Here is a 27,705-nt window from a genome sequence, read left to right as displayed (position 1 = left end):
CGGCGTTAAGATGGTGAGAGCTGCCCGGGCCGGGCCGGGCGGGGAGCAGCGGCATGGACACCGGCCCGGCCGCCTAGGGAACGATGGACTCGCGGAGCCGCCGGGATGCGCAGCGCACGGAGCGGCCCGCCAGCGGCACCGGCAGCACCGGCAGCGCCGGCGCCGCCACCGGCACCGGCAGCGGCCCTAGCGAGGGCGAGGGAGAGCGGGAGCGCATCCGCGGCCGCATGAGGATGGTGATCGGGCAGCTCGAGGGCATCCTGCGGGAGCTCAAGGAGGTGGCCAAGGAGCTCCGCGAGGTAGGAAAATCCCGGGATTCTGTTGAGACCAAAAAGGGAAGGGGTTGGCCCGGGTCTGTTCGTTCCCGGCTTGGGATGTGGCAGCGCCGGTGGGGGGGATTTCCCCTGCGGTGGATTTCCAAAAGAGAGGAGGAAATTCAGGAGTCCCTGAGCTGGATTTCCAAAAGAGAGGAGGGAATTCGGGTGACAGAGAGGAGTAAATTTGGACATCCCTGGGCTGGATTTCCAAAAAACAGCAGGAAATTTTGGAATCCCTGAGATGGATTTCCAAAAGAGAGGAGGAAATTTGGGAGTCCCCGAGGTGAATTTCCAAAAGAGAGGAGGAAATTTGGGTGTCAGAGAGGAGTAAATTTGGACATCCCTGGGCTGGATTTCCAAAAAAAAAAGGAGGAAATTTGGGAGTCCCTGAGGTGGATTTCCAAAAGAGAGGAGGAAATTTAGGCGTTCCTGAAGTGGATTTCCAAAAAAGAGGAAATTTGGGCATCCCTGAGGTGGATTTCCAAAAAGGAGGAGGAAATTTGGGAGTCCTTGAGATAGATTTCCAAAAGAGAGGAGGAAATTCAGGATCCCTGAGCTGGATTTCCAAAAAAGAGGAAATCTTCCAAAGGTTCAGGCATCCCTGAGGTGGATTTCCAAAAAAGAGGAGGAAATTTGGGAGTCCCTGGCTGGTGGCTCCAAGCCAAGGCAGGATCATGGATTAGGGTCCCCTCAGGGCCACCAAAGTGTCCTGGACTTGTGGCATTGGGGTGTCCACTAATGGAGCCTTTGGGATGTCCATCCCTGCTGCCACCTCTGCTCAAGGCCACCAAAGTGTCCTGGCAGATGTGACATTGAGGTGTCCCCATGGAGCCACCATGGAATCTTGGGTATCCCTGGCTGGTGGCTCCAAGCTGAGGTGGGATCATGGCTTGAGGTCTCTCAGGGCCACCAAAATGTCCCGGCAGTTGTGACATTGGGGTGTCCCCATGGAGGATTGGGGAATGTCCATCCCAGTGTCCAGTTCTGCTCAGGGCCACCAATGTGTCCTGGATTTGTGACATTGGGGTGTCCCGTAATGGAGCCTTTGGAATGTGCTTGGCTTGGGATCATGGACTGAGGTCCCCTCAGGGCCACCAAAGTGTTCTGGTAGTTGTGGCATTGGGGTGTCCCCATGGAGCCACCATGGAATCTTTGGAATGTCCCTGGCTGGTGGCTCTGAGCCAAGGTGGGATCACAGATTGGGGTCCCCTCAGGGCCACCAAAGTGTCCTGGACTTGAGACATCCCTGTTTTCCTGGTTTTCCTGCTTTTTTCCCATCCCTTTGTGTCCAGCATCATTCCCGTGCGTTCTGTGCCAGGGAAAACAATTATTAAAATCCTTGGATGGAAAAATCCCCAAATCTCCATTCAAAACACCCCAAAAATTCCCATGGGAATGGCCTATCCCATCTGGAATTTCTGGAATGGGATCTATGGGATCAATGGTGTTCCCTCCCAGCCTTTTCCCTGGAACAATCCTGCCGGTGGTCCCAGTGGGAATAAATTCCCTAATAATGTTGCGATCAATAGGGGATTGACTGGGAACGCTCAGGAACATCCAGGGATTGTCATCCCAAAAATAACAGCTTTGGGAGAGGGCTGGGAATTATTTAGGAGCGGGGTTTGGGGAATTTTAGGAGCTGGGTTTTGGAGACTTTGGGAATTGGTTTGGGGGATTTTGGGAATGGGTTTTGGGGATTTTGGGAGTGGGTTTGGGGACTTTGGGGAGCTGCACTTTAGGGATTTTGAGAGTGGGTTTGGGGATTTGGGAGCTGGGTTTGTGGGATTTTGGGAGTAATCTTGGTGAGGTGCGGGCCTGGATCTCTCTATCCCAGGCTCAGATCCACTTCCCAATCCTCTTCCCAAATCCCTGTGGGGATGGAGGGCCTGTCAGATCCCACTCTTGGATCCTGTCAGATCCCACCCCTTTGATCCCATTGGATCCCATCCTTTGATTCCATCAGATCCCATTCTATCTCAAACCCTTGATTTCATCAGATCCCATTCCTTTGACCCATCAGATCCCAATCCTTAGGATCCCAATATCCCAACTCTCTGATCCCATCAGATCCCACCCTTCTGATCCCAGCCCAAAATCCGGGATCTGGAGCCACCAATCCCAACCCCCAGCAGGAACCTCCAGCTTGGCCTGCAGCCAAAATTCCCAAAATCCCATAAAAACAAGGATGGGGCTCCAGCTGTCCCATGTCTGCCTGAACTGGGCGGGAACATTCCAGCTGGGATTTTATTGGGAAGCTAATGGCTGGCACCAGGGACTCATCTCAAACTTTATCCCCCGCTTGGAGGTGACAAATCCCCTCAGTTCCCTGGGAATGTCCCCAGGGATTAATCCCAAACACCCTCATGTGCTTGGAGGGGACAATTCCCCCCAAATTCCCTCATCCCAAACCTCCTCCCCTGCTTGTGGGGATGAATCCTTCCCAGTTTCCTGGGAATTTGTCCCCTACAAGCAGGAAAGGCGGTTCAGGATGAATCCCTGGGGATGTTCCCAGGGAACTGGGGGAATTTTTTCCCCTGGGAATTGCAGGGGATTTTTCCCCCTAAAATCAGGGAAGGACATTTGAGATGAATCCCTGGGGATGTTCCCGGGGAATCGGGGGGATTTTTCCCCTATAAACACATGACAAGGTTTGGGATGAATCCCTGGGGATACTCCCAGGAAATTGGAGGGATTTTTCCCCCTCCAAGCTGGAAAAACTCCGCCAGCCTCGGTGAGGGAGGAAAAGGCGGGGAGCAAATCCCAAATCCTTCTTTCCGTGTTAATCCCCCACGGGAGCCGAGTGTCGCCGAGGGATTTAACCCCGGGCTTAAAATAGGGAATGATCCTAAAAATAGCTTGGAGTGACACTAATCCCAGGATGAGGACAGCCACAAGTGACACCAGTCCCAGGATGGGGACAGGACTGGGATGGGGACAGCCAAAAGTGACAGAAATCTCAGGATGGGGATGGCATTGGGATTGACATGGGTGACACCAATCCTGGGATAGGGACAGGACTAGGATGGGCACAGGATTGGCGTGGGGCAGGACTGGGATGGGGACGGGATTGAGGTGGGACAGGGACAGGACTGGGATGGGACAGCCGTGAGTGGCACCAATCCCAGGATGGAGCTGGGATTGGGATTGGGAGGCACTTCCTGCTGTTCCTGATCCATCCCAGTCCCTTTGGTGAGGCTGGGAAGGGACTTCAGGAGACAGGGACATGTTGGCCCTGTCCCAGTGCTAAAATTCCCAGTGGGAAGAGGGAAGATCCCATTCCAGCAGAACCATTTGGTAATGGGGTATTCGCCTTCTTCCCAATTTTTCCTTGTCCCAAAAATGAAGAGGGCAGAAAATCCCTTTTTTCCTCTCCTTCTCAAGTTCAGCTCTTTCTTTCCCAGAAGAGAAGAAAAAATAAAAGGAAAAGGGATCTGGAAGGGGAAAAACGAGTTCTTCTGATTTCCAGGCTTCCCTGGAGATATTCCCAACAAGCTTCAAAGCCAAAGCTTGAGGGATGGAGGGATCCCATTTCACCTGGAAGTTTTGGGGTGGGACAACAATGCAGAAATCCAAGGGCAAGACTTGGGACCATCCATCTATGGATCCATCCATGGATCCATCCATCCATGGATCCATGGATCCATCCATCATCCATCCATCCATCCATCCATCCATCCATCCATCCATCATCCATCCATGCATCATCCATCCATCATCCATCCATCCATCACCATCCATCATCCATCCTCCATCAATCATCCATCCATCATCCATCCATCCATCCATCATCCATCCATCATCCATCCTCCATCAATCATCCATCAATCATCCATCCATCCATCCATCCCTGTGTCCATCTCTCTGTCCGCAGGTTGTGTCCCAGATTGACCGCCTGACGTCGGATTTCGCACTAGACCTGGAGCCGGACGCTTGGACTCCAGCCACGGCCAGCAGCACGTCCAGCAGCGACCGGGGCGGCACCAGCCTCGAGCTGGGCCCGCTGGACTTCGCCGCCTCCGATGTCCTCTCGGACAGCTGGGAGTTCTGCTCCTTCCTGGATGCCTCCACACCCTCGGACCCCGGCGATTGCCCGGAGCCTCTGCGGCCGCCGCCGGCCCGGCTGATGAACGGGGGGGTCCCCATGGCCAACGGCCCCCGCGGGGGCGGGGGGACCCCGGATTCCTCCAGTGAGGAATGTTTCGGGAGCGCCGCTGTTCCCAAAATCCCGGCCCAGCGGCCGGCGGGGACACGGGAACGCGTCCGCTTCAGTGACAAGGTGCTCTACCACGCCCTGTGCTGCGACGATGACAGCGATGCCGACGACGGCGCCGACATTCCTGACGATCCCGCCAGGAAGGGGCCTCGGGAGCAGCTCCTGAGGAACCCGGGCGTGATCCCGATCCGCAGGGCCACGAGGAACAGCAGCACCCAGACCGTGGCCGATAAGAGCACGCAGACGTTGCTGCCGTACGTCCCGGTCAGGCAGAGAATTCCCAACAAAAACTGAGCCCGGATCCGGATTTGGGAAGGGTTTGGGGGTGGGGGAAAATCCCTGGGAAAGGGGCTGGAAAAGATCTATATATAAATATAAATATATATTTCAATAAATCTGTACTCCTCATAAACGGCGAGTAAGAAGGTGGCAACAAATATCCCAATATCTTGATATCCCGATATCCCGATGGTTTTCCAGTCTCAGGGAATTTTAAATGCCTCTTTTTTAATGGACAGAAGGATATAAATCATATCCTTCAATAAATCGATAAATCAACCAGCACGGAGAAATCCCGACCACGACACGGATGTGCCAGAAGGGGCTGGTCTCCATTCTGGACAGTGCGAATGGCGCAGGGATTGGGATGTGGGAATGCTGGAGGGGGTGGCTGGATCGGGGAGGGGGAAATTCCCTTCTCTGGGATGCCTTATCCCTGTTTGGTTTAGGGAAAAATCAGTGGGGTTGGACTATTCTGGCTGAGGGGACTCAGGATGGCTCCAGGATGTCCCTGGGATGTCACCGGAATGTCACTGGAATGTCTTTCCCAACTCCGAGAGGAACAACAAGGGGATCACCAAAACCCCCAGGATCGAGAACCTGGCCTTGGGAACTCCTCCCCCCTCAATTCCCAACTTTTCTGGCGGAAATATCCCTTACCCCGAGTCCTGCATCCACCTGAAAATGCTGGGAAGCCCACTTTTCCTGAGCTCCCTAATCCTGCTTTTCCACCTCCAAATGCCGATTTTTCAGGGAAAGAAATCAGGTCCTGCTCTGGGAAACAAAGGAATCTGGAGCTCCAAATCCACCCTGTGCATTTTTCCGAGGTATCCAAAGGGGTCAGAGCAGCAGCTGCTCCCTGGACAATGTTCCCGTGTCCTTCCCGCTGGCGCCTTGTCCCGCAGGGACACATTTCCATCACGGAGCATTCCTGGCACAAGGCTTTTCCAAGGATTTTCCAAGCCAAAAACGTGACCTCGGCTGCCAATTGTCAATCCAAGTGGGAGGAGCTGCATTCCAGAGCTTTTCCAGGTGTCATCCTGGAGCCGGGACCGAGGGATGTACGGAATTCCGCTCAATGCGACCCCAGTCCAAGCAGGGGCAAACGAGCTTTTCCCCCAGATCTTGTTGGATCCAATTGATATTTTATTTTTCGGGAATACTGGGGAGGACCAGCCTGGGAGCATCCTGGGTTCCTGCGGGAATATCCCAGCTCTGTTTGCCCGGCTGCCCGCAGGAACACCGGGCATGGCGGGCAGAGCCCGGAGCGCCAGCCCGGCCCGGAGTGGGCTCGGCATGTCCCCAGCTCCAGGCGGGATCCGGGGGCAGGGACAGCCTCGCGGGCCGCAGTCGGGAGGGCGAGGGGGGCCTGGCTGGCCCCAATGGCCCTACAGCTGGCCAAGATGGCCCCACGGCTGGCCAAGATGGCCCCATGGGGGCTTCCCACAGCCCCTGAAAGAGGGCCCCAGGGAGCACCAGGAGCGGGCAAAGAGGGGATCCGAGGGCGCGGCCATATGGGTGTGGCTGTAAGGGCGTGGCTCCATGGGTGTGCCCACATGGCTGCGGCCATATGGCTGTGGCCATATGGGTGTGGCTGTTAGGGGCGGAGCCTCTCTTCTCCCAGGCTGGATTTTGGGAATGTTCTCCCATCGGGATGCAGAGCTCGGGGAAGGACATCCAAAAACCATCCCCCACAGCGGGAGGGTCCCCCAGGAATTCCCACCCCATCTCAGCAGTGGGATTTAATCCGGGAGCCAGCTTGGTGTCCCTGGGGGATTTTCCTCCTCACACCGGGGCTCCAGCAGGCCCCGGGAATCTTTTCCTCCGGGAATCCCGACCCTTACACCGTTCCCGACCAAACCCCATAGCACACAAGGAGCCGGGAAGGATCGACCGACACGATCCCAAGTTTATTTGTGAAGGCACGAGAAACCCTCCAGATCCCGGATTCTAAAGGACTCGACCCAAGGAGCCCTCGGGCACTTCCCGCGCTCTGGAGAGGGACAGGGATGCTCCAGCAGCACTCGAGGTGTCCCCATGTCCCCGACGGTGCTGGGGGGACCCCGGGATGCGCCCGGAGCCCCCAGTCCCACGGGAATGACGAGCTGGGGATGTCCCCAGAGGTGTCCCCACGGCAGGACCTCACCCGGCCAGCGGGTGCCCCCTTCCCAAAAACGGCCCAGGATCATTCCCGGAGGGACAAACCCCACCGGGATCCAGCGTTTAAGGCCAGGACGAGCCCAGAGGGACTCCTGGAGCAGGAAAAGGAGCGTGGGGAAGGGACTCCCAGAGCCCCCCATACTCCGGCTGGTATTCCTGAGCCTCCAGGCTCAGCAAGGGCAGGGAAAGGCGCCCGGGACAGCCCCGGAGCAGGGAACGGGAAATGTCCACCCCAGGATGGACACGGGGACACTCAGAGGGACACCGGACAGATCCTCACCCCAGCTTTCCCGGGAAGGACAGGAGCAGGGAACGGGAATGGGATGGGGGAGGTGTCAGAACCGGGTCCTCCCTCTGGGGCACCCCAGGGGTGTCACTGCCCCGGGGGTGTCACTGCCCCGGGGGTGTCACCAGCCTGGAGGTGCCACTAGCCTGGAGGTGTCACCAGCCTGGAGGTGTCACCAGCCTGGAGGTGTCACTGCCCCGGGGGTGTCACCTCCCCCTGGGGGTGTCGCCGCCCCGGGGGTGTCACTGCCCCGGGGGTGTCACCAGCCGGGAGCTGTCACTGCCCCGGGGGTGTCACCACCCCCTGGGGGTGTCACTGCCCCGGGGGTGTCACTGCCCCGGGGGTGTCGCCGCCCCGGGGGTGTCGCCGCCCCGGGGGTGTCGCCGCCCCGGGGGTGTCGCCGCTCGCTGGGGACACGCGGGCGGGGCCGGGCTCCAGGCCCGCTGCCGTCAATCGATCTCCTGCTCCCGACCTGGGCAGGGGGAAGGCAGAACATCGGCACAGGAAAGGGAACTCCCGGGATGGGATCGATAAAGCGATAGATTAATGGATTAACGGATTAATAAATTAACAAATGGGTAAATAAATTAATCACTAAATTAATGAATTAGTGGATGAATGAATTAATAAATCGATGAATTAATGAATTGATAAATTAATAAATGGATTAGTTGGTCCACAGCTTGGAAAACTCTGGATCTTCTTCATGGTTAGGAAATCCCTGGATCATTTTCCACACTTGGAAATCTCTGGATCCTTTTCCAGGCTGGGAAAACTCTGGATCCTTTTCCAACACCAGCAATTCCCACCATCCCAGAAAACCCATGGAAACCCCCAAAAAAACCCAAATTCCTTCCAGGGTTGGGTGTGGGGAGGCTTCTCCCCATCCCAGAGCAGCTGGGAAAAAGGGTTGAGGGATGCAGGAGCTGCTGGATGCCAGGAGAAACTGGGAAAAACCGTGAAAAACTGGGAAAACAGGAAATGGAAAACCATAATCTGGGAAAAACTGATGGAAAACCCGTGGGAAACTGAAAATAGGAAAGGAAAAATCCCCCCCAAACCCGATGAACATTTCCTGCGTGGATTTTTGGGAGAAAAGGGGTATTATCCCAGATTTGCCAGAAACGTCCACTCACCCTCTCTGCTCTCCGTGTTTTCCAGCAGCTGCAGAGCTGGGAAAAGGGAAAACATCCAGTGGTCAATCCCATCCCATTCCCAAAGGAAACGGCTCCAAAATCCCTTTTTTGGGGATAAACCCCAAAAGCGACCCCCATTTCCAATTTCTCTGCAGAATTCCAAAGGTTTGGTCCGGGGCAGTGGAAAAGAGAATCCCTAGTAACATCATGGAGCTGCTGGATGCTGGAAAATTATGGAATTCGGAGGTTTTATTTGGGAATTCTGCCATTTTATTAAGGAAGGGGGAGGTTTATTTAGGAATTGAGAGATTTTATCAAAGAATGGGGAGGTTTATTAAGGAACTGGGAGATTTTATTCAGGAATTTTGTCATTTTATTAAGGAATTGGGAGGTTTTATTCAGGAATTTTGTCATTTTATTAAGGAATTGGGAGGTTTATTAAGGAATGGGGAGGTTTATTATGGAATTCTGACATTTTATTAAGGAATTGGGAGGTTTTATTCAGGAATTTTGTCATTTTATTAAGGAATTGGGAGGTTTATTAAGGAATGGGGAGGTTTATTATGGAATTCTGACATTTTATTAAGGAATTGGGAGGTTTTATTTGGGAATTTGGAGGTTTTATTCAGGAATTTGGAGATTTTATCTGGGAATTTGGAGATTTTATTGAGGAATGTGGAGGTTTATTAAGGAATGGGGAGGTTTATCCGGGATCAGGGCTGTTGGAAAATCGGGAATAGGGAAGGGGCCAAGCACCCGGAGCGCCACCCCGACCCAGGATGGGGCACCCACCTGTCTTGGGCTCCTCCCCCTCCTCATCCCGCTCCTCTGGCCCTGGAAAACAAGGATCCCGAGGTGGGAACCCCATTCCTGGGATTCTGGGGGTGCCCCTTGGAGCATCCTGGCCTTTCCAGGGTGGCACAGTCCCGAAAATCCCAGCGGGAAAAGCTGCAGCTCTGAGGGACAGTTAAAAACCACCTGGAGAGGGATCCCTGGATCCCCCAAAATTTGGGATACCCCAAGTTGGGATGCCCTTCCTTCCCTCCAGCGCCCACCAGGATCCCGAGAGGATCCCATCCCCTGCTGCTGTTCCTGGGAGCAAACTCCAGTGGAAAAAAAACGTGGAAAAAAGGTAATTCCCAGTAGAAATTGGGAGCAAAATCCATGGAAAAAAATCCATGGAAAAAAGGTCATTCCTGAGGGAAACTGGGAGCAAATCCATGGAGAAAACCCATGGAAAAAAGGTCATTTCCAAGAGAAACGGAGCAAAATCCATGGAAAAAAGGTCATTCCTGAGGGTGGCAGAAGCGTTCTGGGAGCTTTTTTGGGAACAAATCCCCCTCTGGTCAAACACCACCCCATAAAAATGTGGGATACAGCCCACAATGGGAGAGGGACATGGGAAAGGATCCCGGAGGCATGGCTGTGGGAGAAGGGGACACGCGTGGCAGTGCCATGTCCCAGTGTCCCTCCGGTGCCAGGGGTGCCACCCAGCCCCTTCCTGGGATTTACCTGCGCGCTCCTCGTCCTCCCGGCAGCTCTCCCGGATCTTCTGGTGGCACACGAAGGCCAGCACGCCCAGCAGGGCCACCACGCACACGGCCAGGGCCACTGTCACCCACAGGGCCACCGCCGGGAATGCCAGGGGCTGGCCTTGCGGGGAGGGATGGAAAAGGGCCTGGATCAGCACCCGGGAATGCTGGGGTGATCCCATATTCAGGGTGACCCCACATCCGGGGTGATCCCACATCTGGGGTGATCCCATATCCGGGGTGACCCCATATCCGGGGTGATCCCACATCTGGGGTGATCCCACATCTGGCGTGACGCCACATCCGGGGTGATCCCATATCCAGGGTGATCCAATACCCAGGATGCCCCAAAACCCTGGGTGATCCAACACTGAGGATGATCCCACATCCAGGATGATTCAAGGTGATCCCACATCTAAGGGGATCCCACACCCAGGATGATCCAACACTGAAGGTGACCCCAAATCCAGGATGATCCAGGGTGACCCCACATCCAGATTGACCCCACATCCAGACTGACCCCACATCCAGGATGATCCCACATCCGAGGATGATCCAGGGTGACCCCACATTCAGGGTGACCCCACATCCAGAATGATCCAGGTTGACCCCAAATCCAGGTTGACCCCACGTCCAGGATGATCCCACATCCAGGATGATCCAGGGTGACCCCACACCCAGTCTGGATCATGACCCAGCCCCCAGGAGCTGCCATGCCAGGGGAATGTCTCCATGGAGCACCTAAAGGTCAGCTGGTGCCACCCCTGCCATAGGCAGTGCCACCTCTCCGGGAGGGTCCCAGGCCAAGCCCCGGTGTCCAGCCTGGGGCACTGCCAGGGATCCATCCAGGGACAGCCACGGCTGTGGCACGCCAGTGCCACCTCCCCCAGCCCTCTGGGGTGCCACCGGTGCCACCTCCCCCAGCCCTCCAGGGTGCCACCGGTGCCACCTCCCCCAGCCCTCCGGGGTGCCACCGGTGCCACCTCCCCCAGCCCTCCGGGGTGCCACCGGTGCCACCTCCCCCAGCCCTCCGGGGTGCCACCGGTGCCACCTCCCCCAGCCCTCCGGGGTGCCACCGGTGCCACCTCCCCCAGCCCTCCGGGGTGCCACCGGTGTCACCTCCCCCAGCCCTCCTGGCTGGCTCTGGGTGGCAGTGCCATGTCCCTGGCCCCGGGCTCACCCGTGATGGTGACAGAGGCGTGGCCGTGCTGGTGCAGTGCGGTGTTGAGCACCAGGCACGAGTAGGTGACGCTGGGCTCCACCAGCACGCGCAGGACGCTGCGCACCTCGAAGAGCCCCTCCTCGTTGGCCACCTGCCACGTGGTGACGTTGGCCGTCAGGTTGGCACCCTGGCTGTCCTGCCACAGCACGCTGGCCTCGGGGTAGCCATGGGACGCGTGGCATGTCACCACGGCCACGTCGCCCGGCTTCAGGTCCTTGCTGGGCTCCAGGTGCACGCTGGGCTTGGAGTAGGGAGCTGTGGGGGACAGGAGCAAGGATTGGGATCAGGAATGGGGCCAGCCAGGTCTGGGATGGGGCTAAACCCATCCTCAGCTGAGGGTCCCCAATGGCCAAGGTGGCCCTACAACCAGGAACCTCAGCAGGGCATGGATCACGCTGCCCAGGGAATATTTTAGGGAGGTGCTGTGGGGGACAAGGGGGGACTGGAGTGAGGATTGGGATGGGGAGCTGGGTCAGCCAGCCCTGGGCTAAACCCATCCTCAGCTGAGGGTCCCCACTGGCCGAAGTGGCCCATCTCCATCGAGGCAGGGCATGGATCACGCTGCTCAGGGAATATTTTGGGGAAGCACAGCAGGGGACCGGAGTGGGGATTGGGATGGGGATCTGGGCCACCCAGGATTGGGATGGGCTTTTCCAGCTGCCAAACCCATCCTCAGCTGGCCGAGGTGGCCCCACAGCCAGGAGCCTCAGCAGGAGGCTGAGGATCGTGCTGCCCAGGGAACATTCTGGGGAGGTGCTGTGTGGGACAGGGGTGACAGGAGCGAGGATTGGGATCAGGAGCGGGGCCAGCCAGGACTGGGATGGGGCTAAACCCATCCTCAGCTGAGGGTCACTGCTGCCGCAGCCGGGAACCTCAGCGGATGGCGCTGCCCAGGGAATATTTTGGGGAGGCACAGCCGTCGGTGCCTGGTCTCATCGGACACCCACCCTGCTCCTCGGGGCGCTCACCTGCCACCTGCAGCGTGACGGCGGCGCTGTCGTAGTCGCGCACGCGCACGAAGCAGGTGAAGCTGCCCTCGTCGGAGATGCGCACGCGCCGCAGCAGCAGGGACACGTTGCCCTGGGCCAGCTGGTCGTAGAAGAGCGCGGTGCGGTTGGCGTAGCCCTGGCCCTGGTCCTGCAGGCGGTCGCGGCCCCCGGAGAAGCCGTGCACCAGGCGCTTGGTGTCCGTCAGCTGCCAGATGAGGCTCAGCTCGGCCACGCTGAAGTTGGCCTCGGGTGAGAAGGAGCAGAGCAGGGTGGCGTCGTGGCCAAACAGGGCCACCACGGGCTCCTCCGGCACCTGGATCTCCATGGCGCCTGCGGGAGGGCACGGGGACACGCTGTGACACCTGCAGGAGCACCTGCTGGATTCCCCACCTGGATGGTGCCTGGGAAAATCTAGAAAATCCCTCCCTCCCGCCTGTGGGAGGGACACGTGGGCAGGTGGCGTCTCAGGATTGTCACCGGCCATGCCACCCTGCTGGAAGGGGGACAGTCCCACATCCAGCCCCACACTGGGGCACCTTCAGCTGCCAGGAGCAGTCACGGGCACCCAAATGTGGATAACGCCCAAGCAAGCCCATGGGAGGGACACCTGGGCAGGTGGCATCTCAGGACTGTCCCCAGCCGTGCCACCCTCATGGAAGGGGAACAATCCCACACAAACCAGAGGCACCTTCAGCTGCCAGGAGCACCCAAACCTGGATAACATCCAAGAAAACCGAGGGATGCCCATGGAAGGGACACATGGGAGGGACATGTGAGCAGGTGGCATCTCAGGACTGTCCCCAGCCATGCCACCCTGATGGAATGGGGACAGTCCCACATCCAGCACCAAACTGGGGCACCTTTGGCTGCCAGGAACTGCCAGGAGCAGCCATGGGCACCCAAACCTGCTCTGGGACACGGAGCCCGGATTGTCCCCACAGGGACAGGATGGCGGGTGTCAGCGGTGGGGACACGGTCCCCAGAAGCCAGCCCTAGCCAGCCTGGCAGCACTAGGTGGCACCAGTGCTCCAGCACGGTGCCAGCCGGAGTGGCACAGCACAATTCCAGCTCATCCCAGTGCCATGGGAATGATCCAGCCCCATCCCAGTGCCCTGGCACGATTCCAGCTCATCCCAGTGCCATGGGAATGATTCCAGCCCCATCCCAGTGCCATGGGAATGATTCCAGCCCCATCCCAGTGCCATGGGAATGATCCAGCTCATCCCAGTGCCCTGGCACGATTCCAGCTCATCCCAGTGCCATGGGAATGATTCCAGCCCCATCCCATCCCAGTGCCATGGGAATGATCCAGCTCATCCCAGTGCCCTGGCACGATTCCAGCTCATCCCAGTGCCATGGGAATGATTCCAGCCCCATCCCAGTGCCATGGGAATGATTCCAGCCCCATCCCAGTGCCCTGGCACAATTCCTGCCCCATCCCAGTGCCATGCAATGATTCCAGCCCCATCCCAGTGCCCTGGCACAGTTCCAGTCCCATCCCAGTGCCATGCAATGATTCCAGCCCCATCCCAGTGCCCTGGCACAATTCCAGCCCCATCCCAGTGCCATGCAAAGATTCCAGCCCCATCCCAGTGCCCTGGCACAGTTCCAGTCCCATCCCAGTGCCATGCAAAGATTCCAGCCCCATCCCAGTGCCCTGGCACAATTCCAGCCCCATCCCAGTGCCATGCAAAGATTCCGCCCCATCCCAGTGCCCTGGCACAATTCCAGCCCCATCCCAGTGCCATGCAAAGATTCCAGCCCCATCCCAGTGCCCTGGCACAGTTCCAGCCCCTTCCCATGGCCAATACATCCCATGAGGTGATGAGGGCAGGGATGGCACAGGGAATTTTGGGGAAGACCCCGTGCTGGGAGGATGAGGAGGGTGGGCAGGAGCCGTGCCAGGCCGCAGACGGGCATGGAGGGGGCTCCGGACACATCCCGAGCACCTCGGCTCCTCGGATCACAATAAACACCAGGAGCCAGCCTGGCTGAACTGCGGTGGCACTGCCAACAGCGTTCCTGAAGGGGGATCCACCAGGACTGAGTGATCCCGTGGCGGGAAGGAGCTGTCCCCTGCTAGGAGCTGGCAGTGTCCCCTGCCAGGAGATGCCACCCGAGGCTGTCACCCCACGGAGCACCAATCCAGGAGAAACGCCCGGTGGGAGATGCCACCTTGGGGCACGGCTCTGTCGGGATGCGGGTGGCACTGGGGACATCTCCTGCGGGGCAGTGCCACCAGCCCCACTCACCTGCCAGGCCCAGCGCCAGGATGAGCAGCGGGAAGGGCATCCTTGGCACGGGAAAAGTTGGGATGAGGGAGCAGGAGCGGGAATCCTGGCGGGAGGATCCTCTCTGGGAAGCCTGAGCTGGGGGAAAACACAAAGAAACGCTGGGAAGGAAGGACATGGAGCAAGGGAAGGGAACCAGGCTGGGATCCCACACCAGACATTCCCAGGGATCCCATGGTATTCCCAGGGATCTCTTGGCAGCCATTCCCAGGGATCCCATGGCATTCCCAGGGATTCCTTGCCAGTCATTCCCAGGGATCCCACACCAGCCGGTCCCAGGGATCCCACACCAGCCTTTCCTGGGGATGCCACACCAGCCATTTCTGGGGATCCCAGGGATCCCATGGCAGTCATTCCCGGGGATCCTGGGGATCCCACACCAGCCATTCCCGGGGATGCCAGGGCAGCCATTCCCAGGGATCCTGAGTATCCCAGGGCAGCCATTCCCAGGGACCCTGAGTATCCCAGGGCAGCCATTCCCAGGGACCCTGGTACTGCCACTACCCCATCAGACACCACGGGAAGGGGCTCAGCTCCAGCCTGGCACGGCCCGAGGGAATGCTGCATTCCCAGCACTGGCAGCGCCAGCAGCAGCTCCAGAGATGGCAGCTGTGCCTCATGGAAGCCACGTGAGCCCCTTCCCTTCCCTTCCCTTCCCTTCCCTTCCCTTCCCTTCCCTTCCCTTCCCTTCCCTTCCCTTCCCTTCCCTTCCCTTCCCTTCCCTTCCCTTCCCTTCCCTTCCCTTCCCTTCCCTTCCCTTCCCTTCCCTTCCCTTCCCTTCCCTTCCCTTCCCTTCCCTTCCCTTCCCTTCCCTTCCCTTCCCTTCCCTTCCCTTCCCTTCCCTTCCCTTCCCTTCCCTTCCCTTCCCCAGCTGTTCCCTGCATTCCCCGCCCGCTCCAGCGCCGTGCTCCAAGAGGCGCTCCCAGGGGCCGGGATTTAGCTGCCAGCCCAGCGGGAGCAGCTCCAAGGGACAGGGGCTGCGGGCTGCCGGCAGCTCCGGGGCTCATCCCTGCCCGCGGCGAGGCGGGAGCAGCTCCGGGCTGGATGCGGGGAGAAGGGATTGCAGCGGAGCGGGCCGCGGGGAGGGTGAGCGTGAGGGCGGAGCGCCCGGCGCCGCTGGAGTCCCCAGGAGCCCGCGGGACAACGAGCTCCGGGCAGCGGCGCCACCGCGGGTCCCTCCCCGGGCCATGCCAGCCCATCCCCGGGTCCCGCCGTGTCCCCTCCGTGTCCCCTCTGTCCCATCCCAGCCCATCCTATCCCATCCCAGCCCAGCCCATCCCCGGGTCCCGCCGTGTCCCCTCCGTGTCCCCTCTGTCCCATCCCATCCCATCCCATCCCATCCCATCCCATCCCATCCCATTCCCGGGTCCCGCCGTGTCCCCTCCGTGTCCCCTCTGTCCCATCCCATCCCATCCCATCCCATCCCATCCCATCCCATCCCCGGGTCCCGCTGTGTCCCCTCCGTGTCCCCTCTGTCCCATCCCATCCCATCCCAGCCCATCCCCGGGTCCCGCTGTGTCCCCTCCGTGTCCCCTCTGTCCCATCCCATCCCATCCCATCCCATCCCATCCCATCCCATCCCATCCCCGGGTCCCGCCGTGTCCCCTCCGTGTCCCCTCTGTCCCATCCCATCCCATCCCATCCCATCCCATCCCATCCCCGGGTCCCGCCGTGTCCCCTCCGTGTCCCCTCTGTCCCATCCCAGCCCATCCTATCCCATCCCATCCCATTCCCGGGTCCCGCCGTGTCCCCTCCGTGTCCCCTCTGTCCCATCCCATCCCATCCCATCCCCGGGTCCCGCTGTGTCCCCTCCGTGTCCCCTCTGTCCTATCCCATCCCATCCCATCCCATCCCATCCCATCCCATCCCATCCCCGGGTCCCGCCGTGTCCCCTCCGTGTCCCCTCTGTCCCATCCCAGCCCATCCTATCCCATCCCATCCCATTCCCGGGTCCCGCTGTGTCCCCTCCGTGTCCCCTCTGTCCCATCCCATCCCATCCCATCCCATTCCCGGGTCCCGCCGTGTCCCCTCCGTGTCCCCTCTGTCCCATCCCATCCCATCCCATCCCATCCCCGGGTCCCGCTGTGTCCCCTCCGTGTCCCCTCTGTCCCATCCCATCCCATCCCATCCCATCCCATCCCCGGGTCCCGCTGTGTCCCCTCCGTGTCCCCTCTGTCCCATCCCATCCCAGCCCATCCTCGGGTCCCGCCGTGTCCCCTCTGTCCCATCCCATCCCAGCCCATCCCCGGGTCCCGCTGTGTCCCCTCCGTGTCCCCTCTGTCCCATCCCATCCCATCCCATCCCATTCCCGGGTCCCGCCGTGTCCCCTCCGTGTCCCCTCTGTCCCATCCCATCCCATCCCATCCCATCCCCGGGTCCCGCTGTGTCCCCTCCGTGTCCCCTCTGTCCCATCCCATCCCATCCCATCCCATCCCATCCCATCCCCGGGTCCCGCTGTGTCCCCTCCGTGTCCCCTCTGTCCCATCCCATCCCAGCCCATCCTCGGGTCCCGCCGTGTCCCCTCTGTCCCATCCCATCCCATCCCATCCCCCGGGTCCCGCCGTGTCCCCTCCGTGTCCCCTCTGTCCCATCCCATCCCATCCCATCCCATCCCATCCCATCCCATCCCATCCCCGGGTCCCGCCGTGTCCCCTCCGTGTCCCCTCTGTCCCATCCCATCCCAGCCCATCCCATCCCAGCCCATCCCCGGGTCCCGCTGTGTCCCCTCCCTGTGCCAGCACATCCCATCCCAGCGTGTCCTGTCCCTGTCCCCTCTCTGTCCCATCCCATGCCAGGGTCTCTGCCCGGAGCCCCTGGTACTGCCACTGCCACCCCTGTGGGGTCACGGCACGGCTTTCCTGGGGTGCAGCGGGAACAACTTCAGCCTCGTTCCCTAAATCCCCTTTAACTGGGAAAACGGCAGCGCCAAAGGGCGGCTCAGCTCAGCTCCCACGGGGGAAACTGAGGCACGAGGGGAAACTGAGGTACAAAGGGGGAAACTGAGGTACAGGGCATGGGGGAAACTGAGGCACAGGGAATGGGGGAAACTGAGGCACAGGGGGAAACTGAGGCACAGGGAATGGGGGAAACTGAGGCACAGGGGGAAACTGAGGCACAGGGAATGGGAGGAATTGAGGCACAAGGGAAACAGGTATGGGGGAAACTGAGGCACAAGATGAAACTGAGGCACAGGGACTGGGGGAAACTGAGGCACAAGGAGGAAACGGGTAAAGGGAATAGGGAAACTGGTGCACAGGTAATGGGGGAAACTGAGGCACAAGGGGAAACTGGTGCCCAGGGAATGGGGGAAACTGAGGCACAAAGTGGAAAATGAGGCACAAGATGACACTGAGGCACAGCGAATGGGGAAACTGAGGTTCGTTTCTACCCCAAGAGCGCTTCCTCTCTCCTTCCTTCCCGAGCACCAGACAAAGAACGCTCCGGGATTTCTCGCGAGCCCTGTCCCAAACTTTTCCCAACCGGAGCCGTCCCGGGCAGCCGGGAGGAGGGAAAGGGCGATGGGGGGGGGAGGGAAACCCCGACTCATCCCCTCGGAACCCTCCCCTTTTCCTGGGGTGTTGAACAAATCCTCTCCTCCAGCCTTGGGGACCCTACGGCTCCTGCCAGGCCGGCTCAGGGGGTCCCGGGAAGGGGACAGCCGTGTCCCCAACCCTCCTGCTGCAGCCGCCGCGCCGTGACTCAGTTTCCCCAAGCCTGCGGCGGGATCCCCAAGAGCTCAAATCGGGATATCGGGAATCCCACAGGAACTTCCTTCCGGAAAGCCAAGGAATAACGAAATGCCCCAGAGGCACACCTCAGCCCTTCCCTGGCTTTTTATGATCCCTGAGGTGCCAAGGGAACACCTCCGGGTCCTTCCAGGGAGAAATCCTCCCCTCCCAGCCCAGCTCCATCCCAGCCCCAGCCGGGTCAGGATTTGCAAAGCCCAGGCATGATGTTAACCCTTTCAGTGCCTCAATCCTCCCCCGAGTGAGAGAAAGGAACGAGACGTAAACATGTAAAGGAACAGCATTGAAGACATCGAAATCGATGAAAAAGAAGTCCCAAATGGGAGGGAGGAGGAGTCGCCTTGATCTTAGAGCTGAAATCCTCTTGTCAGCCACGGAGAAAAAGACTCTTTTTCCCTATAACACGTGAAACTACGTGGAGATGAAGGGTTCAAATGAATATTGAGCAAAGGCCTCCACACTAAAGTAAAGAGAAGTTAAAGTAGCTGTGATCCCGTGAAAAGTTTAAACAGGGAAAAAGAAAAGCGTGATGAGACCCTGAGCCCCCAGGAAGAAAAAGATAAAGATCTCTGTTCCCAGAGATGAAGATGATTTTAGAGATAGATAATGAGAATTTTACCTTTAAAACAATACCCCATAAATAAACTGTGGGGAGGCTTGTAGAAAATAAGAGGGGCTTCGGGATAACAAATCTCCCTGAGCAGCTGCTACGAGAGAACTGTTTTCCTGCCTCGCAAAAAAGTCTCCATAACATCAACAAGAAAGACTTCTCTCCCTAAGCGAACTAAAGAAACATTATTTTACAAGTAGTCAACTAAGTAAAATTTTTTAAATTATTGGGGTGCCTGGGTCGGCCCCCCTCTGCCCCTCTCCTGGAGCCAAGAGCCAGGCTCTGCTCAGGACTATTTTTAGGTCCCGCTCAAGTTGTGGGCGTGCAGCAGCAATGCCTCACGTGGGACTCTGTGGGGATGGGGTGTGCAAAGGCAGGACACAGCCCCCAAATCCCACTGGGGCTTCGGGGTGTGGTTTTTGGGGTTAGGAAGGGACAAGGATTCAGGGTGACACCTGGCAGGAAAAAGGGATGAGGATTTGGGGTGATACTGGGTGGAGGAAAAGATTTGGGGTGATACTGGGAGGAGGAAGAGATTTGGGGTGATACTGGGAAGAAGGAAGGGGTGAGGATTTGGGGTGATACTGGGCAGAGGAAGAGATTTGGGGTGATACTGGGAAGAAGGAAGGGGTGAGGATTTGGGGTGATACTGGGAGGAGGAAGAGATTTGGGGTGATACTGGGAAGAAGGAAGGGGTGAGGATTTGGGGTGATACTGGGCGGAGGAAGGGATTTGGGGTGATACTGGGAAAGAGGAAGGGATGAGGATTTGGGGAACAATACTTAACAGAAGGAAGGGATGAGGATTTGGGGTGATACTGGGAAGGAGGAAGGGGTGAGGATTTGGGGTGACACTGGGCGGAGGAAGGGATTTGGGGTGGTACTGGGAAAGAGGAAGGGGTGAGGATTTGGGGAACAATACTTAACAGAAGGAAGGGATGAAGATTTGGGGTGATACTGGGAGGAGGAAGGGACGAGGATTTGGGGTGATACTGGGAAGAGGAAGGGACGAGGATTTGGTGTGATACTGGGAGGAGGAAGGGATGAGGATTTGGGGTGATACTGGGAGGAGGAAGGGATGAGGATTTGGGGTGATACTGGGAGGAGGAAGGGACGAGGATTTGGGGTGATACTGGGAGGAGGAAGGGATGAGGATTTGGGGTGATACTGGGAGGAGGAAGGGATGAGGATTTGGGGTGATACTGGGAGGAGGAAGGGACGAGGATTTGGGGTGATACTGGGAGGAGGAAGGGACGAGGATTTGGGGTGCAATACTTGACAGAAGGAAGGGACCAGGATTTGGGGTGCAATACCGGGAAGGAGGAAGGGACGAGGACTCGGGTTGATCCTTGCCGGGAGGAAGGGAGTGGGATTGGGGATGCCCCCGTGGCCCGGAGGAAGGCCGGGCGGGTTCTCCGTTGTCTCGGCGGGGAAAAGGGGAACCAGCCCTTCCTCCCGGGACCGCGGGGCGCGTTCAGCCCCGGATACCCAAGAGGGCGCTTCCAGCGGGATTTCCAAGCATCCCGGGGTGCCACCCTCCATGCACCCACCCCCGCACCGGGCCGGGGGGACCCCCGCAGCCCCCCAACCCCCGCGGGGCTCCCCGAACGCCGCGGCCCCGCCCGCCCCGGCCCGGGGGGGGCCCATTCATTCCTCGCTCCTTCCCTCGCTCCGTTTCTCCCCCCGTCCGGCCCGGAACCCCGCCCGGCGCCGAGCCGCGGCCCGCGGGAGGGGCGGCGGAGCGGGGCGGCCCCGCAGCTCCCCCGCGGCTGCAGCCGCCCCGCTCCGGCCGGACCCCGACCGGAGCCGCGCCCCACGAGCCCCCCGGGCCGCCCCGGCACTCACCGGGCCCGCGGCGGAGGCAGCGCGGGCGGCGGGCGGCGGCCCCGGCACGATTGGCTGCGGCCGCTTCCTGCCGGGAACGGCGCGGGAGGAGCCTGGAGAGGGACCGGGAGCGAGGGGATTGGGGAGCCTGGAGAGGGACCGGGAGCGAGGGGATTGGGGAGCCTGGAGAGGGACCGGGAGCGAGGGGATTGGGGAGCCGGGAATGGGACCGGGAGCGAGGGGATTGGGGAGCCGGGAATGGGACAGAGAGCGAGGGGATTGGGGAGCCTGGAGAGGGACCGGGAGCGAGGGGATTGGGGAGCCGGGAATGGGACCGGGAGCGAGGGGATTGGGGAGCCGGGAATGGGACAGAGAGCGAGGGGATTGGGGAGCCTGGAGAGGGACAGGGAGCAAGGGGATTGGGGAGCCGGGAATGGGACAGGGAGCGAGGGGATTGGGGAGCCGGGAATGGGACCGGGAGCGAGGGGATTGGGGAGCCTCGAGAGGGACCGGGAGCGAGGGGATTGGGGAGCCTGGAGAGGGACCGGGAGCGAGGGGATTGGGGAGCCGGGAATGGGACAGGGAGCGAGGGGATTGGGGAGCCGGGAATGGGACAGGGAGCGAGGGGATTGGGGAGCCGGGAATGGGGCAGGGAGCGAGGGGATTGGGGAGCCTGGAGAGGGACCGGGAGCGAGGGGATTGGGGAGCCGGGAATGGGACCGGGAGCGAGGGGATTGGGGAGCCGGGAATGGGACAGGGAGCGAGGGGATTGGGGAGCCGGGAATGGGACAGGGAGCGAGGGGATTGGGGAGCCTGGAGAGGGACCGGGAGCGAGGGGATTGGGGAGCCGGGAATGGGACAGAGAGCGAGGGGATTGGGGAGCCTGGAGAGGGACCGGGAGCGAGGGGATTGGGGAGCCGGGAATGGGACCGGGAGCGAGGGGATTGGGGAGCCGGGAATGGGACAAGGAGCGAGGGGATTGGGGAGCCTCGAGAGGGACCGGGAGCGAGGGGATTGGGGAACCGGGAATGGGACAGGGAGCGAGGGGATTGGGGAGCCGGGAATGGGACAAGGAGCGAGGGGATTGGGGAGCCTGGAGAGGGATCGGGAGCGAGGGGATTGGGGAACCGGGAATGGGACAGGGAACGAGGGGACTGGGGAGCCGGGAATGGGACCGGGAGCGAGGGGATAGGGGAGGCTGGAGAGGGACAGGGAGCGAGGGGATTGGGGAGCCTGGAGAGGGACGGGGAGCGAGGGGATTGGGGAGCCTGGAGAGGGACCGGGAGCGAGGGGATTGGGGAGCTGGGAATGGGGATTGGGGAGCCGGGAATGGGGATTGGGGAGCCGGGAATGGGACAGAGAGCGAGGGGATTGGGGAGCCGGGAATGGGGATTGGGGAGCCGGGAATGGGGACTGGGGAGCCTGTGGGATCAAGAAGCCTGGGGATCCTGGGAGCTGGGGAGCAGTGAGCTGGGGATTGGGGAGCGAGGGGATTGGGGAGAGTGAGGGATTGGGGTGTACAGGGCTGGGGGATTGGGGAGCCTGGGATTGGGGATTGGGGTTGACAGAACTGTGGTGTTGGGGAGCACCAGGCCAGAGCTGGGGGATTGGGGTACCCTGAGGGCATTGGGGTACCCTGAGGGCATTGGGGTGCACTGAGGCAGGGCACTGGGTACACCCCGAGCCTGGGATTTGGGGTGCAGGGAGCCAGGGGACCAGGACACAGCAGTGCAGAGGATTGGGGTACACAGAGGCAGGGAATTTTGGGGTGCATGGGGCCAGGTGAAGCCCTCAAAGGTGGGACATGCAGCCCCAGGGGATTGGGGTGCACAGAACTAGGGATTTTGGAGAGCTCAGATTTGGAATTTTGGAGATCTCAAAATCAGGATGAGGTGCAGGGAACCAGGGATTTTGGAGACTTCAGATTTGGAATTTTGGAGATCTCAAATTCGAGATTTTGGAGATCACAAATTTGGGATTTTGGAGATCTCAAATTTGGGATTTTGGAGATCTCAGACTCGGGATTTTGGAGATCTCAAAATCGGGATGAGATGCAGGGAACCAGGGATTTTAGAAACTTCAGATTCAGGATTTTGGAGATCTCAAATTTGGGATTTTGGAGATCTCAAAATCAGGATGAGGTGCAGGGAACCAGGGATTTTGGAGATCTCAAATTCGAGATTTTGGAGATCTCAAATTTGGGATTTTGGAGATCTCAAAATCAGGATGAGGTGCAGGGAATCAGGGATTTTAGAGACTTCAGATTCAGGATTTTGGAGATCTCAAATTTGGGATTTTGGAGATCTCAAAATCAGGATGAGGTGCAGGGAATCAGGGATTTTGGAGATCTCAGATTCGGGATTTTGGAGAGCTCAAAGTCAGGATGTGGTACACGGAACCAGGGTTTTTGGAGATCTCAGACTCGGGATTTTGGAGATCTCAGATTCGGGATTTTGGCAATCTCAGGTTCAGGATGAGGTGCAGGGAACCAGGCAGGAAGGCTGAGCCATCTCCTGTGGGCAGGACAAAAGGCAGCTGGAATTTGCCAGGTGGAGCCCAGGCTGCTTCCCAGGAAAATCCTGGTTAATGATTTCCCCACCCCGCGCTGCTGCTGGGGACACGGGGTGTCGCAGTTTGACATGGGAGGAATTTAGGGAATTAACCTAAATTAAGCTCAAATTAGAGGTTCATTTGAGGTAAAAATCTCAAAAAAAAAATCTCAAATTTGTTCAGAGAAATCTCAAGAAAAAAGATCAATTTTTTTTGAGGAAAATCTCAAATTTTTTGGAGGAAAAATCTCAAATTTTCAAATCTGATCTCAAATTAGAAAAATCAAAAATGCAGTTTTTGATTTTTGAAATCAAATGGAATCTCAGATTAGCGAACCAAACCCACTGAACCAGGGAAACCCCAAAATTTCTGGGAGCCATGGCACTGGAAGGGGACCCCTAGCAGGGTGGTTTGGGCCTTTCCTGGCTGCAGAGCACAGGAAGTTCCTCACCCTTTTGATTACAGGGGAAAGCTGCAACACCCGGAGCTGGAGAGCTGAAAATGGAAAGGTGAGTTAAAATCACCCCAGACCTGCTATATTTAAACCATTCCATGTTTGTTTATTTTTTTTTCCCTGGCAGGCAAGGGAGGATTTTACATTTATGTAAACTTTGAGATAAGAAATGTTGATTTAGACATGTTATGGAATGGGATGGATGTTTTTGCAAGAGGAATGGAGTTAGAAAGCCATTTTTAAAGGGTAGTTTTATAAATAAGATTAGATGCTTTAAGGAAATGGAATTATGAAGGATGTAGGAGGTTTATGAGGGGTAGTTTTAGATGATTGCTTTTGAGGCATTTATAGCATGGTGTGGTAAAAGCTGACAGGTTAAGAAACATTTCTTTGTGTTTTGTGAATAGGAAATAGCTGGGTTTTGGTTGTGATGGTGTGAATGATAACATCTGTATTGTTTTACTCATTGTAGGAGATCGGAAGTGGAATTAAAGTTTTTAAAACTGAGGGACATAGCGCAGGGAATTCCATCCCAGGGCCTCCCCACCCTCCCAATGTCCCATCCATCCCTGCCCTCTGGCAGTGGAAGCCATTCCCTGTCCCTCCATCCCTTGTCCCCAGTCCCTCTCCAGCTCTCCTGGAGCCCCTTCAGGCCCTGCAAGGGGTCCCAAAATCTCCCTGGAGCCTTCTCTCCTCCAGGTGAGCACCCCCAGCTCTGCCAGGCTGGCTCCAGAGCAGAGGGGCTCCACCCTTGGAGCATCTGCACGGCCTCCTCTGGGCTCTTTCCAGCAGCTCCAGGTCCTGCTGATGCTGGAGGCAGCTCTGCAGGTGGGGTCTCACCTGAGCAGGGCAGAATTCCCTCCCTCCCCCACTGCCCAGGCTGCTGGGGATCAGCCTGGCACCCAGCAGGCACAGCAAACCTCAGCAGCCCAAAACCGCAGGTGGAATCCACAAAAAAGACATCAATCCCCCCAAAAAAGACATTAATCCCCCCCAAAAAAAATCAATCCCCCAAAAAAAGACATTAATCCCCCCCAAAAGACATCAATCCCCCCAAAAAAGACATTAATCCCCCCCAAAAAGACATCAATCCCCCCAAAAAAAGACATTAATCCCCCCCAAAAAAAATCAATCCCCCAAAAAAAGACATCAATCCCCCCCCCAAAAAGACATCAGCTGGCAGCAGTGCCCAGGGCAGGGCTTCCCATCTTCCCAGAGTCCTGATTTTGTCCCGTCTCCCACCAGTCCAGGTGGCAAAGGCAGCACCACAGCTTTGGTTTCTCAGCTGCTCTGCTCCTGGGGGCACAAAGGGAGCTCTGAGCGCCCGGAGATCTCTGAGTGTTAAACAGAAACACCAAATATTAAAAAAAAAAAAAAAAAAAAAAAAAAAAAAACGAAGAAGGTTGGAACAAAAGCAGGTTTTTAACACCAAATCATGCTCAGAATTCAAATCCATGCTGCTCATAATTATCAATGAAAAGGCTTCCAGGGGGGAATTTCAGTCAGGGATGTCTCCATCCCAAATTATTCTTCTTGGCTTATTTTCCTTCCTCAAACCCTGCAGTAGCCCAGGTGTATGGGGAGGAGAAATGTGCATAATAATGACCCAAAAATTTGCAAGGTTCATTCTGTGCTCAGGCAGGATTCAGTCAGGGCAGGAGGGCGGTGCTGGGACACACCCAGGGGCAGCTCTGGGGATCAGGGCTGTTCCTGCCTGTGATAATTCCCGTTATCAGCGTGGAAATGCAAATGGGAAATGCTGATAATTCCCATTATCAGCATCCCAAATGCTTTCCAGCAGATGGGATGTGGGAATCAAAGGCGTGGTGGCAGGGAGGATCATTCCCAAATTTCCTCCCAGCACCCAGCACGCTCAGGACTGACCCAGTGAGGCCTTGGGAAGGCTGAGCTAGAACCAAGACTAGACTGAGCTCAAGAATAAAGCAGGGATTTATTAAAGGATCTCCTCCATGGATCCACCTTGGGCAGCACAAGAGCCCAGCCAGGGCTGCACCCAAGATGAACCAAAATGGTCCCAAAATGGACCACGGGTCATGGGGTGTCTCACTTTTATGAGTTTTGGTCCATTTGCATATTGGAGTTAATTGTCCCATTCCAGCTTTAGATTATGAAATCCCATCCTGCTTGTTTTCTCTCTTTGGTCCATGCTGTTTGTGCTCTTGGGGCTGAGATCTGGAACCTTTGTCCTTGGTCCCAGCTGGAGCAGGAATTGTTTTGTCTCCCTGCTCTGCGAACAGAGCTCACCATCCCCTAACACGAAGCCCAGCCCCACACACTGGGGGTGTGGGTCTGAAAAATATAAAAGCTAAAGCTGAGGCATCATTTCCCCCCACTACAAGGCAGGGCTTGGAGGGAAAATCCCCCCTTCCATCCCAAAAGCTGCCAGGATCGTGGAATCCCAGCAGGGTTTGGCTGGAAAGGAGCTTCCAGCCCCTCCAGTGCTGACAGATTATTGCCAGCTTTCACAGATGGGGCGATTCTAAAATTAAAAACTTCTCATTTTATTCCATTATCAGTCCCACAGAAGGGTGAGACATGAAACATGTCAAACTCAGCACCATTCTATCAGAAGCCAGCCCAATTCCTGGTTAAAACACTTTATTAATGTTTTTCAGCCTTTCAGCTTTCCACACAATGTTGCTAATACTCCTAACACCAATCACCTCTATTTTTACTTATATTTTACCTATATTTTTACCTATATTTTAACACAAATCACCTATATTTTTACCTATAGTTAACCTATATTTTACCAGAAATCACCTATATTTTAACACCAATCACCTATATTTGTACCTATATTTTTACCTATATTTTAACACAAATCACCTATATTTTTACCTATATTTTAACCTATATTTTAACACAAATCACCTCTATTTTTACCTATAGTAAACCTATATTTTACCAGAAATCACCTATATTTTAACACCAATTACCTATATTTTTACCTGTATTTTAACACAAATCACCTATATTTGTACCTATATTTTAACACCAATCACCTATATTTGTACCTATATTTTAACACCAATTACCTATATTTGTACCTATATTTTAACCTATATTTTAACACCAATTACCTATATTTTTACCTATATTTTAACCTATATTTTAACACAAATCACCTATATTTTTATCTATATTTAACGTATATTTTAACACAAATCACCTATATTTTAACACCAATCACCTATATTTTACCTATATTTTAACCTATATTTTAACACAAATCACCTATATTTTAACCTATATTTTAACACCAATCACCTATATTTTTACCTATATTTTAACCTATATTTTAACACCAATCACCTATATTTTACCTATATTTTAACCTATATTTTAACACAAATCACCTATATTTTTACCTATATTTGTACCTATATTTTAACACAAGTCACCTATATTTTAACACCAATTACCTATAATTTACCTATATTTTAACACAAGTCACCTATATTTTAACCTATATTTTAACACCAATTACCTATATTTGTACCTATATTTTAACCTATATTTTAACACCAATCACCTATATTTGTACCTATATTTTAACCTATATTTTAACACCAATCACCGGGTTTTTTACCTATATTTTCACGTATATTTAACTCCAATCACCTCTATTTTTTGCCCCACGTGGTCCTGCTACAATGCGTCTTTCACAGTTCGAATTCTCCCAGCTATCTGGTGGTTTTGCAGGGCCGTCTTCCCAAAGTTGTTTTTAGTTGTTGGTTTCATCGCTCTCTCAGCAATGTCAGCCCACGCCGCTGTGCCCCGTGCTCAGAGGTTTTGCCACAGCCTGCAGGATGAAAAGCTCCTCTATTCCTGGCAGGAATGAAGGCGTGAGGAGCCAGCTGTGCTCCTTCCCCTCCCCCAGCCATGGAAAATGAGGATTTTTCCCTTCTCCTTTCCTCCTGCTTCCTCCCCACATCCTCCCCCCGCCAGCTCTGCTGCCACCAGCACCCCACATCCAGCAAGGACAGAAGGGAGAAGGCAAAAAAGTGGATTTTTGTCGGATTTAACTCTTTTCTGACCCAGAGATGGGGACACCGAGAGGTGTTTTAAAACAT

General features: G+C 56.5%; 2 protein-coding genes and 1 long non-coding RNA gene across 6 annotated transcripts; 1 reads left to right on the top strand and 2 right to left on the bottom strand.

Annotated features, from left to right (window-relative positions):
- INSYN1 (inhibitory synaptic factor 1) lies at positions 1-4,942 on the top strand. Its single transcript, XM_068204342.1, has 2 exons — positions 1-299; positions 4,189-4,942. The coding sequence occupies exons 1-2, from the start codon at positions 84-86 to the stop codon at positions 4,822-4,824; spliced, it is 852 nt and encodes a 283-aa protein (XP_068060443.1). The 5' UTR covers positions 1-83; the 3' UTR covers positions 4,825-4,942.
- Positions 4,943-6,698: 1,756 nt separating this feature from the next.
- LOC137482125 (uncharacterized) lies at positions 6,699-7,165 on the bottom strand. The gene is made up of 2 exons (XR_011003897.1): positions 6,793-7,165; positions 6,699-6,759 (listed from the first exon to the last, which is right to left on the bottom strand). It is a non-coding gene; the product is annotated as an uncharacterized lncRNA (long non-coding RNA).
- Positions 7,166-7,546: 381 nt separating this feature from the next.
- On the bottom strand, positions 7,547-20,677 carry CD276 (CD276 molecule). Of its 4 annotated transcripts, none has more exons than XM_068204340.1 (8): positions 20,622-20,671; positions 14,387-14,498; positions 12,114-12,464; positions 11,104-11,400; positions 9,904-10,044; positions 9,184-9,225; positions 8,392-8,427; positions 7,576-7,727 (listed from the first exon to the last, which is right to left on the bottom strand). In XM_068204340.1, the coding sequence occupies exons 2-8, from the start codon at positions 14,424-14,426 to the stop codon at positions 7,705-7,707; spliced, it is 930 nt and encodes a 309-aa protein (XP_068060441.1). In that variant the 5' UTR covers positions 14,427-14,498; positions 20,622-20,671; the 3' UTR covers positions 7,576-7,704. The 4 variants fall into 4 exon arrangements, 3 of the variants coding, with proteins under 3 accessions (XP_068060440.1, XP_068060442.1, XP_068060441.1); XR_011003891.1 differs by having other exon boundaries at positions 7,625-7,727; positions 9,904-10,039; XM_068204339.1 differs by lacking the exon at positions 9,184-9,225 and having other exon boundaries at positions 7,547-7,727; positions 9,904-10,039; positions 20,622-20,677.
- Between the last annotated feature and the right edge of the window lie 7,028 nt (positions 20,678-27,705).

The sequence above is a fragment of the Anomalospiza imberbis genome, chromosome 13, assembly GCF_031753505.1.
Source record: "Anomalospiza imberbis isolate Cuckoo-Finch-1a 21T00152 chromosome 13, ASM3175350v1, whole genome shotgun sequence".
Lineage (NCBI taxonomy): Eukaryota > Metazoa > Chordata > Aves > Passeriformes > Viduidae > Anomalospiza > Anomalospiza imberbis.
Note: the sequence above shows the minus strand (reverse complement) of the source record. Positions and strands in the feature narration are given on the sequence as shown.

Excerpts from the sequence above, each read along its gene's own strand:
- INSYN1 (XM_068204342.1), top strand. The coding sequence starts at position 84 with ATGGACTCGCGGAGCCGCCGGGATGCGCAGCGCACGGAGCGGCCCGCC. Across the intron at positions 300-4,188 it reads TGGCCAAGGAGCTCCGCGAG|GTTGTGTCCCAGATTGACCG; the intron begins GTAGGAAAATCC and ends CTCTGTCCGCAG.
- CD276 (XM_068204339.1), bottom strand. The coding sequence starts at position 14,426 with ATGCCCTTCCCGCTGCTCATCCTGGCGCTGGGCCTGGCAG. Across the intron at positions 8,428-9,903 it reads GGAGGACGAGGAGCGCGCAG|CTCTGCAGCTGCTGGAAAAC; the intron begins GTAAATCCCAGG and ends CCCTTTTCCCAG. Across the intron at positions 7,728-8,391 it reads AAACACGGAGAGCAGAGAGG|GTCGGGAGCAGGAGATCGAT; the intron begins GTGAGTGGACGT and ends CCCCCTGCCCAG.